We start from the raw sequence: 15,269 nt of genomic DNA on the forward strand, positions 1-15,269 counted from the left end.
TATGAAGTTTCTTAAGAAGAACTTAGGAGAAGGCTAAATATTTGAAATTATAGCTTAGCCGGCGAGGAAGTTTGTAAAACTTGGTGAGAAGAATATTCTACAAAAAATCTTGTAGATTCAAAAAAATCCTCTTACTACATCTACATATAAAATTAAGTTTCGTGAATCAGTTTGCAAAGGCTTTGTCTAAAAAGCAAGTTTCTCCAAAACTATTGATAATTCGAACAAACTAGGGCCACATTAGGAATCAGTTTTTTATAATTGATACAACACAAGCAGATTTGTAAGAACATTAAATCTTCATGTAAATAGTACTATTTCTTTTAGCAACCAGCAAGCAAAGTAGTGTGAAGGTTTATTACATCCCATTGTGTATTTTTCTATGTCTGATTACTAATAGAAGAAAAACTACTTAAGTGATAAAAACATCCAAAGTTTCAGAGGAATAATATTGAAAAACAATGTAATGAGTATACGAGAATGATGGGAATCTACGAAACATATGTAAGACCTAGTCTCACATATGCAGAATAACAAAAATAATAATGAAAACAACTGCAATGAAAATAAATAATGGTGTGAACCCCAAATACAAAATGAATAGTTAGGGTTTCAGTGAACTGGAAATTTATGATGAGGTGAATTGGGACACAGAACGTAAAGATTATTTCCAAAGAATGCCAGAAAACAGAAGGGCAAACCAAACATATAAAAAAAATTAAGACATACCACCAAAAAGATTATAAGAGAGTTGTAGTTTGAGCAGAACTCAGGAAGAGGCTAAATATAATTAAAAAAAATGGTATAATAGGACTAAGGTAAAGCTGGCCACCTGGGAAGTTGAACCAAAACTATGGATAATTCGAACAAACTAAGGCCACATCTAGAATCACTTTTTATTAAAATCTATAAAGATTAGCCTTTAAAGGTTCTCTAAACTCATTTTTTTATTCACCTGTATATCTTAACGAATCAAGCTTTTAAGCTGCTTAGTAATATTACTTAAAGTCAATATATTTTTTTAAAATAATATTTGATGAATAATCTAAAAACAATTCAAAAATATATCAACAAAAAAACGGAAACCAAATACAAGAAGAGCCTATATATTCAGAATAAAAAGGATATGATCCTATTGGGAGAATCTAAAGAAAAAAAAACTCGATATTGGCCAGTGGCTTTTGGTTGCAGTTGATGATAAATGAAAACCAGACTCAAATTTCAAAATAATTATCGATGCGAATAATCCATTCAAGTTTAATAAGCAAGTTAGGTATACATATTTATTTACCTTCGGTGAATTAGTGATCGAATATTCCTGACTTGATTGCTCTAGATTAATTACTTATTACACTTTTAAAATTGAGTCATTCCGGTATAGGTCCTATACCGCCAGCTAATTCGTAAACTTTCTTAGCCACTTCATTAGCTAGTTTATCGACTTGTTCTATTGTAGCGGCTTCAGCGTAAACCCGAACTATATCTTCAGTACCCGATGGTCTGACGAAGGATCTTCCTTTTGTATATTTTGATACTATGGAGTTGATTTCGTCTTGGAGACCATTCGGCGTGACGCATATTCGTTCAGCGTCGGTTGTTGTGATCACGTTCCTATCCTAAAACAATATATAATTAATATATATTTTAATAAACAACAAATGTTTACTTTGACGGTGATTTTCATTAATTTGTTCGGTAAATCCGTATAGCATTCCTCCCATTGTTTAACGTTCCAACCTCTTTCGTGTAATATTGTTTCGACCAACAACATATCGGATATGGCGTCCCCTACAGTCTCATTTATTAAATCTATTAAATTCAACATTTTATTACAAGCCATTTTCTGTTCAGTAGATCGACTGAAAATAATTTTATTCTATGAAAACATCTTACACATATATAGAATTAAAATTATAGTCCATTCGAAATTGATGACCTGATTGAAAGCAATAACTATAAGGTTGCATGCAGACCAGAACGGTTAGATACCGATTGAATCTGGAGCAAGAACTCAAAGAAATGAGACAGTTGGTGGAATGTGGATCATCTGTCCAAGTTAAGAACTGATCTTTTCAACAAAACAAAGTGTTCCGAAGACTGTTAGAGCTACACCAAAAACCGCACTGCCGACAATAAAGAAATCGGAGTAGCAAGGGACAAAGCTTCATATATTTCTGTGAGGATATTGACTATACCATGGGCATGTCTCTTCCTAAAGACTTACTTTCCGGGGAGCGGCAGTTCGGCAACAGAAAACAAAATGCTAGATGAAAAGGTATATAACACATATGAGCTAATTTTTGGTTTCAAATGAACTAACTTTGAAAAAACACGATCATGAACACAATCTCTTTCTCGGTTGATTATTATTTCAATATTCACAGAATTCTAAATAATTTCTCTTTCAAACAAATGAGGTACTTATTTTGTGCTTTACAGTTTTCGCTCGGCACTTTCTATAATGGATATTTTGAGGTTAGGAATAACCTTTTTTGTACAGAATGTTGTGCTCCACATGTCCCGGCAGTTTGTATCGAAATACTCAAAGTTTTCGAGTTATTCGCGTTTCAAAATGATTTTGAGTACATGAATCCATTTTATAATGTACATTTTGAGGTTAGGAAAAAATGCTTGGGAACAAATTTATGGAGAATTTTGTGCTCTACAGGTTTGGTTCCGGCACTTTTTTTCGAATTCTACGTAGTTTTCGAGTTATTCTCGATTCAAAATATTTTTGAACGTTCAGACCCATTTTATAATGGAAATTTTGAGGTTAGGAAAAAATTACCAGGAACTAATTTATGGAGAATTTTGTGCTCTACAGGTTTGGTTCCGGCACTTTTTTTCGAATTCTACGTAGTTTTCGAGTTATTCTCGATTCAAAATATTTTTGAACGTTCAGACCCATTTTTTATAATGGAAATTTTGAGGTTAGGAAAAAATTACCAGGAACTAATTTATGGAGAATTTTGTGCTCTACAGTTTTGATTCCGGCACTTTTTTTCGAATTCTACGTAGTTTTCGAGTTATTCCCGATTCAAAATATTTTTGAGCTTTCAAACCCATTTTATAATGGAAATTTTGAGGTTATGAAATGCTTAAAGACCAATTTGTAGAGAATTTTGTAATGTACAATTTTTTTCGAATTCCTCGTCGTTTTCGAGTTATTCGCGATTCAAAACATTTTTGAGTGTATAAATCCATTTTAAGGTGAAAATTTTGAGGTTATGAACAAATAGCTGGGAGACTTTTGTACTCTACAGTTTTTGTTACGGAAATTTTTTTTCGAATTCCTCATAATTTTCGAGTTAACCGCGTTTAAAAATTTTTTTTGAGTGTTTCAAATCTCAAAATTTCGAAAATCCGTGCCCATAATTTTATTAAGAGTTGCTAGACTTATTCAGTATTCCAAAACCACCCAATTTAATTCAAGTTCTTGCTTAAAAATATGCCTGTACTATAAATAGAATATCCATTTTCTTAGTATCTTCTGAATTTGTGTATTTCCCTCAAATATTTCCATCTCCAACAAACTATATCTTATTTTTCCACCAGTGAAGATTTAAGACCTTGCTTTTCTCATTTTGTCATAGAAGTAGACATTAAAAGGGTATACAAACTAAAACAGCAAAAAAATAAATAAAAAGACCTAGAGAAGTTAAGATAGCGATAGGAAAATGGAATAAGATAAGATGGAAAGTAATGGATAGAAATAAATGTTGCTCGATTCCACATATACTCTACAACCCGCAAGGGTAGAAACACTTAGGATTAAATATTTTGTCATCAATAAATTCTGATACAACCTTATATATACGATTTATCCACGTGGTTTCTTCACAGGTTATAAGACTGTTTCAAATGAATGTAAATGGTAGTTTCTCCAATAACAATCACATCGGAACATATTTGGTTGCTCATGCCAGCTTTAAATTTCGACTTTATACAATTCAATTTATTTTCTCACCTTTAAGATCAAGATACAGTTTACTAATAAGTTATCTACACACCTATATAACCAAATATCAACCATACTGTTGCCTGGAAAATATCTCCTATATTAAAAGTTAAAAATTTTAAGGATTCCCTAAACGAATGGACTATAATTAATTGTGTTATTGTTTATATTTGTATCACCTGTCACTTTTTGAGGCAGTTGCCAACGCTTTCTTAGCCTCATCACTAAATACGACGGTACCGTGTCCATTAGCCTCAAAATATACACCTATGTCATAAGTTAAGGCTAATCTATGTAAATGTTTTACTCCAGTTGATGCGCAAGCCACAGGTACATTCTATAATGAAAAATTTGTAACGTTAGTAAAAAATATACACATAAGGAAAAAAGTATAAATACAATATCATTAATATTTATAAAACGATCTGTTGTTTAATAATAGAGAAAGGTAATCTTAAAACTAATAGCGATGAAACTATTAGTAGTTCCAGAAATATGAAGGAGATTTCAAGAATAATTTCACTTCTTAATTTTTCCAATACTGTAGTGTAACAAAATTGTCCTTGTGAAAAGATTAACCCTTCAACGGAACATCTGTCTGTCAACCAGGCATTTCTTATAACATACATTTTTTACTACTGTTTTCTTTTCTTTTTTTTAATTTTTATCTATGTATTTTTATTTATTTGGTTTTATTACTTCTTTAGTTTTTATATACTTCTCATAAAAGTGCTAGGTATTAGCAGCTTACTTTTTTTGTAATATTGATGTTAAAACTACCCTATTATTTTTTTTTACATAAAATTTTTGAACTTAAAGTACTTTAATATTTGCTTTTCTTATTGCTTTTTAGACTAACATATTTTTTTTCATTATTATTAGTATTGATTTTATTATAGATTTTATATTTGAATAATAGTAATTATATAGGTTGAATATTTGTTTTATTAGTTACTTCTTTGTGGTATTTGGCATGATATATTAAAATATTTGAAAAATGAATCGTTTTATGATTAATAAGTTTCTACTTCGATTTATTAACTACCCATGAACTGTATTATGTGCTAATTAACAATAAAAAGTAATATGGGGTGAATAAATGTTTTAAAATGTTTGTGAATCCAAAAAAAAAGAAGCTAAACTCCAATATTCATCTGTGAGAGGGATGTTCCTCATAAAGGAACAAAAATCATGTTCCCTCTGAAGGTTTAAGCAAGAAATTTGTTGAAAGAAGTGAAAATTAAGTACAAATCGAAAACTTTTCAATAACGGAAGTTCTAAATATCATACCTATATGTCATTATCGACTACAAACAATTATTAAAAAATTACTACTGCACTTTATAATCTAAATAATGAAGAAATTTGTATTTTAAGTTAAAAATGTAATTTTGCAGTATTATAAGAAGAATTACCTCTATCGATAACATTAACCGTTCAGACAGAAAATGACTTTTTTTTACTTTATGAGGAACATCCCTATCACATACGGATAGCATAATGGACTGAATTAGTAGATATTAAAACTATGATTAGATCCAAATTTATCCTAAAAAAATCACTAGACGTAGAAAAAATTATTTTCGAAAGATATATCTGACAAAAACTAATATATTTATCCACCAAACAATCTCACTAAACTTATAAAGATAAACTTAGTAAAAAAAGCATTATATTGATAGATTTTGCTCACCAAATTTTTGGATATATACTCAGTGGAAGCTCCATTGGCATAAGCGGTTTGTACCAAACCGATTTTCAAATTCAAACCAGTTTTTTGTAAAATTTCTTTGAGATAAGCAGCGGCCAAAGTAGCGATTCTGTCACCGTCTAACAGATGGAACTTTTCATTATCATCTAAATAATAATAAACAATACGATCGGCATCTCCATCTACAGAACAACAGCGAGTGTTTTTCTCCTTGGGAAGTCCGTTAGGGAATTTTTGTTGCGATTTGACATAATCGGCTCCACACTGAAAATGATATTTTCAATATTTTTACAGGAGTACGGAATGAATTACTCACTAAATGATTCAATTTTCCGGATCCGATGATTTCATCATTATACATTTCTAAAAGGAGACTATCCTTTAGCACCTCTTTCAAAAATTTCACCTTCTTAGCACCTACACCATTAGCACCATCATACATCAGTCTATTTTCATAATTTCCTGTGTTATAATTATCCCCCCTCACCTTCAAAAAAGCGTTGATTAATTTTCGGTAGTAGCCTAAAAATATATAAAAATAAACTTTGGTCCATAGTATTTTAAGAAAAAATTCACCTTCTTCAGTCGGTTGACCGTAAGCTCGATTAGTATTTTTACAAACTACAAAATAATGGACTTGTGGAGTAGTTACTATATTATAATCTATGGGTTTTCCCGACAAAGCTAATACACCATCTTGGACTGCTTTAGCTAAACCAGGACTACTGGGTCTGGTGTCTTTTCCGATGACAACTTCCACCCTATCGTTCATGTTGTCTATATTGAACACTTTTATCAATTCGTTTATAGTATCTTCTAATTTTTCATCCCTAAAAAAGGTAAATACTTCTCAATTGTACCAAAGTTTTTGTTACTGAATTAAAAAAAATTCGAGGTACATAATCTGAAATATTAATTACCATTGATTTTATTTACGGTTATGTTTACTATAATTAATTATAGTGTGCTGTCTTTTAACAAGTTCATCTTAATTTGCTTACTTTTTATTATTCTCACCCCCCATTTATATACAATGTTTGATTTTTATAAATTTTAGTATCGATTGGACTTTTCTTTAGTTAGTAGTAGTGTTTTTAATACCTCCCGTAAGTATTTTTAATAAATAATTTCAATTTATGATAATGTATAACGACCTAAAAATCTACATATCTCCTAAACCAAAAATTTCATCGAGTTAAACAAAAAGTACCTTTTTACGTTACGTTGTTAACCATTGGGCATAAGCCGTCCCTGGCCTTCAGATAGTAGTGTAGAATTATCGATATTTTCACAAAATTCCGAGAGTTACAGTGACCCTTTAAGTCAGTGTCTTGCACTGCCACACTGTTAACATGAACTAAATTCGAGGTTAAGTGTTGAATGAATGCAACTACATCCTTTAGAGTCTTTTAGTTGCCTTTATTGTTGCATTTAGAAGTGGTTAGGTTAGAAAAATAATAAAATTTTACACTTACATGACGAGTAGCACTTCGGTGTACACAGTAAACAGTTCGGTTCGACAACTTTTTTTAAATGTTTATAATATACTAAGAATCTTTATGTCTGCATGCGCGTAACTTCCCGAATTTTGCATAAATACCGAAACGTGAATTATTATAATGTTCGAATGTACTTAAATATACTTAAAAATAAGTTCTGATTTCGCAACGTTAAAGGCCTGTAACTCAAACGAGGGGTTGTATGATAGAATGTCACAGCATTATTTTCATGACATCTATTCACTCTGTATTTCAATAGTATTTTAGATTGAAATACATAAATAAAATGGTGGTAAAATTATCTATGGTCGCGGGCGGTTATTAACGAAGCTACGCCACTGCTTCATATTTTTTTGTGCATTTATATGATCATTTATAATGTTTATTTAGTTTGGAATACCCTATAAGTTTATAATACATTTAAGTCCTATAAATCCCTTGGAAGCCGTACATGAAAATAGTGCGAATCAAACAACCTAACCTAGATTATTAGTCAGATAAATGCATCGCGAAATTTTTATTAAAAGAGTTTGTATCGATCAAAACACGTGTAATACACAATTCCCTTAGAAAAAGAATTTAATTAAGTTCTCGACAGCCGTAGAAAAATTTGTGTTTCAAAAAGTTTAAGTTAAAAATGTATTATACTAATATTGACTGTACAAGGCGGAACAAAAAATAAAAGCATTTTTTTTGTTTCAAACAATTTTAAAACTTGAAATTAAACCATGTAAACTGCATACCGCTGTCTTATTTTGAAAGTTATGGGAACATAAAAAAGCTGTAAAAGATATGTTAACCAAATAAGTGTGTCAACAGAAGGAGGCAGTATGTTATACTGTAAATAAGTGCAGAATAAAATGTTTTATCTTTGCATAAATAAGGAACATAATGTATATTCAAGAAAATTTAAACTTAAAGAGCTAATGTAACAATTTCTATTGACTAAAACGTAAATAACATTTTTAAGAAAAGAATGCAAATAATGTAAAAATATTTAACATTGTTTCTAACATGCAATTAATTAAATTTTAGTAATTGCACAATTTCAATTTATCTGGTATTACGGGTAATGTTTACATATTATCTGGAATTATAATCAGAGAAATAGGAAATAGGAATACGTATTGATAAAAATAAAAAATTCCACGATGACAATTTGGTCTGTTATTATATTTCGAAGAAATATTTTTTTCGGTCACTTAAACCACAACACAGTCTTCGCGTTGATATTCCAGTGCATGCGAAACATTTTTATAGGTTAAATTGTTATGACCCAATTTTAAGCGCGACATTATCTTTTGATGTTGTCTTTGGGATGTTAGTTGGGGCTTTTAATTTCACATTTATCTATTTAGATAGACTCCTGGTTGTTGAGTGCTATCAAGTTAGTTGGTCTACTTCTCATTTCTATACCAGGAAGTGACAGTACTAACATAAATTCAAAGGTGGCACTTCATAGGCAATAATAGGATTGGATTTGTGATATATAGGTGTTGGATAGTTTTAAGCGGGCTAAGTAAATCTGTTAATATTAAAGATATGAAATTTTTTTATGTAAAGTACAAGAGGGCAAACCCTATTACACTCTAGTAGTTCTAGTGGTGCCTGCTGTATAGAGATGCCTATGGATATTGATCTTGTATTTCTATAGGTTACAGTGTTCATGAAAAACATGTCTTGGTAGCTGATTTCACAGACTTGCACTTCTCCATTAATCTCCAGTTTTATTTCTGGATGACAAATCCCTGACTCTAACTAAAGCCTGTTCATGATCCCACCTATATTGTTACCACCAGAGTTATCACCATATCCGATTCCACATGGAGTAGATGATGATGGAGACAAGAGAGGAGTAAGATCACTACCTTCTGCTGCATGTAGGATTACAGAAAGTAACTAGGATGTTAACTGAAATGATCTGACTGTCACAAATGACTCTTGAAATTTCTTAAAAGGCATATCTGACATGAATACTACAGATATATTATCTTTATTTTAATTATCGAACTATGCCCTTTGTTTATCTTTAAATATTGATTAGTATAAGTGCGTTCCAACCCATCAAAAATTGATATGGTGATGATTCTGTGCAATAGAAATCACATGTTCCAACTGGGCAGTTATCACTATATGAACGATTCTGTTCTAATCCAACCAACTTAGGTATAGTTTGTGAACCATTTCCAGGAAAGTATTTTCAATATTTGATTGATAGCAATCTGTTAAGAACCTTGCATATATGGAGTTTGCTCAGAAAATATCATTTAAAGGCTTCCAAGAACGGTCTATATTAGGAGGTTGGAACAAATGTTATATGTTCTTCTTAAAAATTAAGTGAATTAAAATCATCTCAGGAGAAAGGATATTTTGAGAGATATTTAATATCAACAAACATGTGTAGAAAATGAATTGATAGTAAATTGAAAAGAAATCAAACAATTAATTAACAATAATAAATTGTTATGGAACTGTTGATAAATCAATATAGTTAATTAACGTTTGGCATCAAAAAATAAATAGAACAGGTTAACAAGGTCAATTGCATTTAACTGAATCAATTTCGGCTTTGGATATATATATCAGAACAAATTGTTTTCAATATAATCAGTTTATTTAAAAATAGAATCCATATATTTACTTCTAAAAGGAGATATATTTATTAGCTAATGACAGTTACACATGATTAAATTAAGTAGGTCAACTACAACTCTTTCCAAATGGTTCAATAAGTTTCTCAAAATTGAATTAATATTTTCATCACTTGAAATTCATAAATTAAGAAAAAAATAAAACAAATATAACTGAAAATTTTCACTAAATTTTAAATTGGAAATATTATTTATGAGTTTTTATTTCAAAATATTGATATTTTTATGATGATCCAAAATTAAAATTACAAATCAACAAATACCAAAAATGTAAACAAATACTGAAAATAAAGTTTTTATTGACTTAAAATAATGTACAGGTTATCAATAAAAAAAATTATATTAGGAATAAGCTCAATGAATTTAGAAAAGAAAAACTTACACAACATTGGCAAATTTGGTTGCCCAAGTTTCCCAGCTTTCTTCCAGCATTTCTCCATGCGGATCAATTATTTTCACTCCATTATCTGCTTCAGGATTGTGGGAAGCAGTGATCATAACACCTACTACAGCTAAAAAATGAATATATATCATATAAAATGAAATTTGTACTGTTCATAATATATTTCATACTATTTACATAATATATAGTATCTATTGAGTTAAGAATTTATAAAAAACTATATTCCAGATAGTAAAATATTCAACAACTGTAACATCAATTAATTATTTAAAATTATAAACAGATTAGATTGGTTTCATGGCATAGATAAGAGTTAATGAAATAAATTTATTCAAATGTTCACTGGAGCAATATACTTGAAGTTATGAAATAAATTTTTATAATATCAAAGTTTACTTTATGGGTATAATATCAAAGTTTACTTTCACTTTCAATTGACGTTTTTATTTTTACGACAATAACTACTTTAAAATCTTACCTTTTTTGTACCTTGCTCTCAGCACAGCCAACAATCCCATTCTGTACATTACATGATGTAGCTCAGTAGCTCTAAATAGTGAAAAGAATAGTTATAAGCAATTGTCTCTCATAATATTATTCAAATTATCCACTTACTTTGTTCTAAAACCTGCTGTCCCATATTGCAAAAACGAGTCTTTTTTCTTTGGATACATTTCCCTAGCAAAAGCGTAAACCGTTCTATAACTATTGTTATTCGACATTTTTTACAAATAAATAAAAGTTTGCAATGTTTTAACACACAAAATATAAATATAACTAATTTAGAATTGTCTAAAATCAAAATTATTCGGTTTCGGTCCCCTCCACCTCAGGGGTTAGATGACTAATACAACTGTCAGAATGATAGAGCTGAATATTATAGGTAACTGTTACTTTTTAAATATAACTTTTCAAAACACATTAATGAAGAAGGAATTTTGGAAATAATGTAGAAAACATTTATCAAGTCTACTTTGAACGAAACGCTGATTTTAATTCATTAGAACATGCTAAAATCAAACCAATTAATTTTTTTTCCAGTTATTTAAAAACTATAATGTAGACCATCTTTAATATGGATGAATTATTCTAGGCATTTTCTCGCATTTTTAGCATAAGAGAATATTTTTTTGTTCCGATAAAAGTGTCTTGGTATTTATATTATGTAATATATTTATAACAAATTATTGTCCATATTTTATAAATGGAAAAATTTGAGTACAACAATCTTGATTAAATAATTAAATGTCAACTGTCCTAATTCAGTGGCTAATAAACTATTGGTAATCTAATACCTATAATTGGTATAACCACTAGAAACTGTATAAGTTGAACAAAAGTTTTGTTTGCATTTATAATACATGTGGAAGTTGCAATTATAAATATCCGAACAAAATATTTAAAGCTTTAAAATTGTACTTAATTAATATTTTCAACCTGTGGTAAGTCAATTTTAATTAATAAAAGTTCTTAGTTTCGCATTTCTCACTTCCATTTATATATATGCACCTGCTGCGTGGTGTGGTTTAACATTAGGTCATAAGAGTTTTTCTTTTGTGTTCAAGAAATTTGCATATTTTCTACTAAAAATATAGGTTCTAATAATATTAAGTTTTCTGGACATTTTATCTCTTTATAATAACTTGATAATAGGTTTTTCAGACATAGTTTATAAAAATGACTCTTCCAAATCAATGCCAGCAGCCTCAACCTGATAATGGTTTATCTGATATGTTAACAATAGGCAAATTATCTAAATTAGAGTCTGTAACAAGTGTAACTAGAAAATTGTTGCCATTGGCCGCATTTTTTATGGCATTCACCACTGTAATGACCGTATTAATTGTATATATGGATAATACAGGTAAAAATATTGTTATTTATAATGATAATCCAGGTCTAATCACCCACTATATTATTCTAGCAATAAAGCATTATCAATTTAGGGTAAATATGAGTCAGGATTACGACTTACTTGGTGTTTCTCAGGATAATCCACAATTAATTATGTATATTAGAGAAGTTCATCTAACACCAGCAGCAGAACCCAATCACAAACCATTAAAATCCGATGAAGAAATTTCAGAAGATACAGCATATGTTATTAAAATTTTAAAAAATAAGGTAAGAGGTAGTGAAACTAAATTGAATGTTTTTTTCTTATCGAAATAAATAAATTATTGGCAGCATAAAGGCTTCTTTGTAGAAGCAGGTGCCTATAACGACGGCAAAACTTCTAAAACAGAATGGCTCGAAGAAAAACTCAACTGGCAAGGACTTTTGATTCAACCTGACCCACGTCATTATTTCAGCCTCCGTCGTCACAACAGAAAACACTCTCAAGCTATACATGGTTGCTTAAGCCCGTCCCCTTATCCTAAAGAAGTATCTCTACATCCTGAATCTCAACTTCCTAAAGTCAATAGCATACATTCAAGTATATTAGATACTGATGACAGCGATTGGTTTAATACAAGAGTGAAATGTTTTCCTCTTTACTCCTTACTTCTAGCTACCAATGTGACAAATATTGATTATTTGATATTAGAAACTGGTGGTACAGAATTGCAAGTATTGGAAACTGTTCCTTTCGAAAGAACCCATATTGATGTCATTAACGTTCAATTATATAGTAATGATACTGAAAAAGATACCGTTAAAAAGTTTCTAGCATCTAAAAGTTATAAATTTATGGAAAATTTCAATGAATCTTACGTATTTGTATTGGATTCAATTAAAGTGTAATATATTTCAAAGCGAAGTTGTTGTTGGAATTTCTGGTGATATTTATACTGTTTACCACACCAATTCCTACAATTATTTTATCTGTGTATCGAGCCACATATGAACCAATCACCTATGAAAGGCTCAAAGTACCAGATAGCATAATTATGATGCTGGTGTAGTAAATAATATATTCAGATGTACTAAGAGTTATCTTTAGTTTCTGATTATTGCAAAGAGTTAGGAGTATTGTTTCCCAATTTTTTTTGATATTATATATGATTATTATTAACTACATTTTCAATTTACATCTTAGTGAAAATAAGAATTTTATTATCTGAATTGACTGATACTCAACAACGAAATACCATGACAATATATATATATATATATATATATATATATATATATATATATATATATATATATATATATATATTTTTAATAATTTGATCTCAGTTTTGTGTTAGAAAAGGTATATCACAAAAAATTCCATTATATTTTCTAAAACAACGAATGGTATTTGCTTTTTTTATCAACTTTAGTGATATACGAATATAATTTATGAAACACATAATAAATTGTTTTGTAGTATTTTAGGCAAAGGTTTTCATAGCGGTGCTGAGTGGGGCTAAAATTTGACATTAATGGGAGCCACATGAAAATTTGGAGATGGGGGTTATAGAAACTATTGATGTTCTGGTTTTAGTTTTCTAAAATCCAGCATGGTGGGTCCCTATTGTGGTTATATTTCTATAAATCGACCTAACTATATGTTTTTAAAGATGCTGATTGTGAATGTGATGTCATTTTCTTTAAACTAAAGGCTATAAATTTTTCCTTGAATTTGTTCAATTTCATTAATTGAACGAAAGATAGGCAAGCTTGGCAGAGATGGATAGAGACACCTGGCATGAGATAAACAAAGGCACACATAGATGGACCTTGTGTTCTAACTAAATAGGCGTCTAGTGACCAGACACTGTCATCTAAGACGCCATACCCTCACCATGGGCGTTTCCGACGATTCAGAGTGCTGTTGGTGCACGGAGGAGGATGAAACTGCAGACTACATCATCTGTGAGCGACCAGCAATTACACGAGCGCGGTTTAAACATTTGGGAAGCCTAATGACATCAAAGCGTTAAACCCAAAGTGCCTGGTCGGCCATAACGTCAAGTGGGGCACGTCGGGCTTATCTGAAGACCTACGTTTTCATCAGCACCTTGGCCGCTCACAATGTTACTATGAATATAGAAAATAATAGTTAATGAAGCATACAAAGAAAATTTAACTTCCGTGAAGCAAAATCATTTTATTTAAACGTAGTATGTTACAATTTTGAAGTTCATTGGCATCTATAGTACCTTGATATTGTCTTTTATGAAATTATTTTCTAAAATAAAAGCCAGAAGTGACATTGGACGGTAAAACACAAGCTTTATGAATTTCAGATTGGAAACTAAACAGTTGTCTATTAGGAGAAGAATTTTGTTTCCTCCAGACTTCACTTCAATTTTGCATCCCAGTAATAATATTTTCAGAAAGTTTTGACACATAGTGTCTCACCTTTACTAAAGAATGGCACTAGAGCTGATTTAGCTTGCAGACGAATTCGACTAATTTGAGAATCTCTATGAAAACCTTTCTTTTTAAATTATATTATCAATAACTATAGGAAAATTTGAAGTAATAACTTTTGTGTACCCGGTGATTAATTTTATTTCATAGGTAACTAGAATTATGTAGTTATAGAATAATCTTGAGTTTATTTTTGTATCAATTTAACTTGTAGATAATGTTTAAAGGAAAAAAGGCAATGATTATCAAGATAAAAATTTGTTCTTACGTAACAAAATTATTATTTGCATTCAGTATTCTATCTTAGCTGAGAAAAATAATTTTGTGTTCTCTTTATATTATTTATATTGAATTATAACGGTTAGTTGAAACAATTCGCAAATATACAACCTACTAGTTACTTCTTCAGTGAAAGTTTCTTAGCACTTGTGTGTATGACGACTATACCCTTGCCTTCCATTAGTAAACCACAGTGCCCTTACATTGTTTATATAAAAACTAGTTGTAATGTTGGAAAGAGCACATTAGTATTATTTTTATAAATTAAAAGACTGTATATCTCGCAATTATTTATAATAAAGTTCCAGTAGTTTAATTTGTAGTATTATTTTTTGTTCCCTATAGTTTATTTACAAATCAGAATTTGAAGTGAAGGGGGTTTAGACGACAGAACGAATATGTCAGAATCGGTGTTGCCAAATTATCTACGAAAAATGCTTGCATTTAGTTATGGTTAAAGTAA

General features: G+C 30.0%; 2 protein-coding genes across 3 annotated transcripts; one reads left to right on the forward strand and one right to left on the reverse strand.

The window, feature by feature from the left end:
• Positions 1–699: 699 nt before the first annotated feature.
• Positions 700–11,073, reverse strand: LOC130452633 (phosphoacetylglucosamine mutase). The gene is made up of 9 exons (XM_056791984.1): positions 10,838–11,073; positions 10,701–10,771; positions 10,202–10,331; positions 6,246–6,499; positions 5,986–6,191; positions 5,652–5,933; positions 4,138–4,295; positions 1,667–1,859; positions 700–1,616 (listed from the first exon to the last, which is right to left on the reverse strand). The coding sequence occupies exons 1-9, from the start codon at positions 10,942–10,944 to the stop codon at positions 1,368–1,370; spliced, it is 1,650 nt and encodes a 549-aa protein (XP_056647962.1). The 5' UTR covers positions 10,945–11,073; the 3' UTR covers positions 700–1,367.
• A 426-nt stretch (positions 11,074–11,499) lies between these two features.
• Positions 11,500–15,119, forward strand: LOC130452874 (protein Star). 2 transcript variants are annotated; one of them, XM_056792361.1, is made up of 4 exons: positions 11,500–11,664; positions 11,876–12,086; positions 12,147–12,346; positions 12,410–15,119. In XM_056792361.1, the coding sequence occupies exons 2-4, from the start codon at positions 11,900–11,902 to the stop codon at positions 12,965–12,967; spliced, it is 945 nt and encodes a 314-aa protein (XP_056648339.1). In that variant the 5' UTR covers positions 11,500–11,664; positions 11,876–11,899; the 3' UTR covers positions 12,968–15,119. The 2 variants fall into 2 exon arrangements, with proteins under 2 accessions (XP_056648339.1, XP_056648338.1); XM_056792360.1 differs by having other exon boundaries at positions 11,523–11,664; positions 11,885–12,086.
• The last annotated feature ends 150 nt before the right edge of the window (positions 15,120–15,269 follow it).

Source organism: Diorhabda sublineata, chromosome 2 (genome assembly GCF_026230105.1).
Source record: "Diorhabda sublineata isolate icDioSubl1.1 chromosome 2, icDioSubl1.1, whole genome shotgun sequence".
Classification (NCBI taxonomy): Eukaryota; Metazoa; Arthropoda; class Insecta; order Coleoptera; family Chrysomelidae; genus Diorhabda; species Diorhabda sublineata.

Excerpts from the sequence above, each read along its gene's own strand:
- LOC130452633 (XM_056791984.1), bottom strand. The coding sequence starts at position 10,944 with ATGTCGAATAACAATAGTTATAGAACGGTTTACGCTTTTGCTAGGGAA. Across the intron at positions 10,772-10,837 it reads ACAGCAGGTTTTAGAACAAA|AGCTACTGAGCTACATCATG; the intron begins GTAAGTGGATAA and ends TTCACTATTTAG. Across the intron at positions 5,934-5,985 it reads CCGGAAAATTGAATCATTTA|TGTGGAGCCGATTATGTCAA; the intron begins GTGAGTAATTCA and ends TATCATTTTCAG.
- LOC130452874 (XM_056792361.1), top strand. The coding sequence starts at position 11,900 with ATGACTCTTCCAAATCAATGCCAGCAGCCTCAACCTGATAATGGTTTA. Across the intron at positions 12,087-12,146 it reads TGTATATATGGATAATACAG|CAATAAAGCATTATCAATTT; the intron begins GTAAAAATATTG and ends ATATTATTCTAG. Across the intron at positions 12,347-12,409 it reads TTAAAATTTTAAAAAATAAG|CATAAAGGCTTCTTTGTAGA; the intron begins GTAAGAGGTAGT and ends AATTATTGGCAG.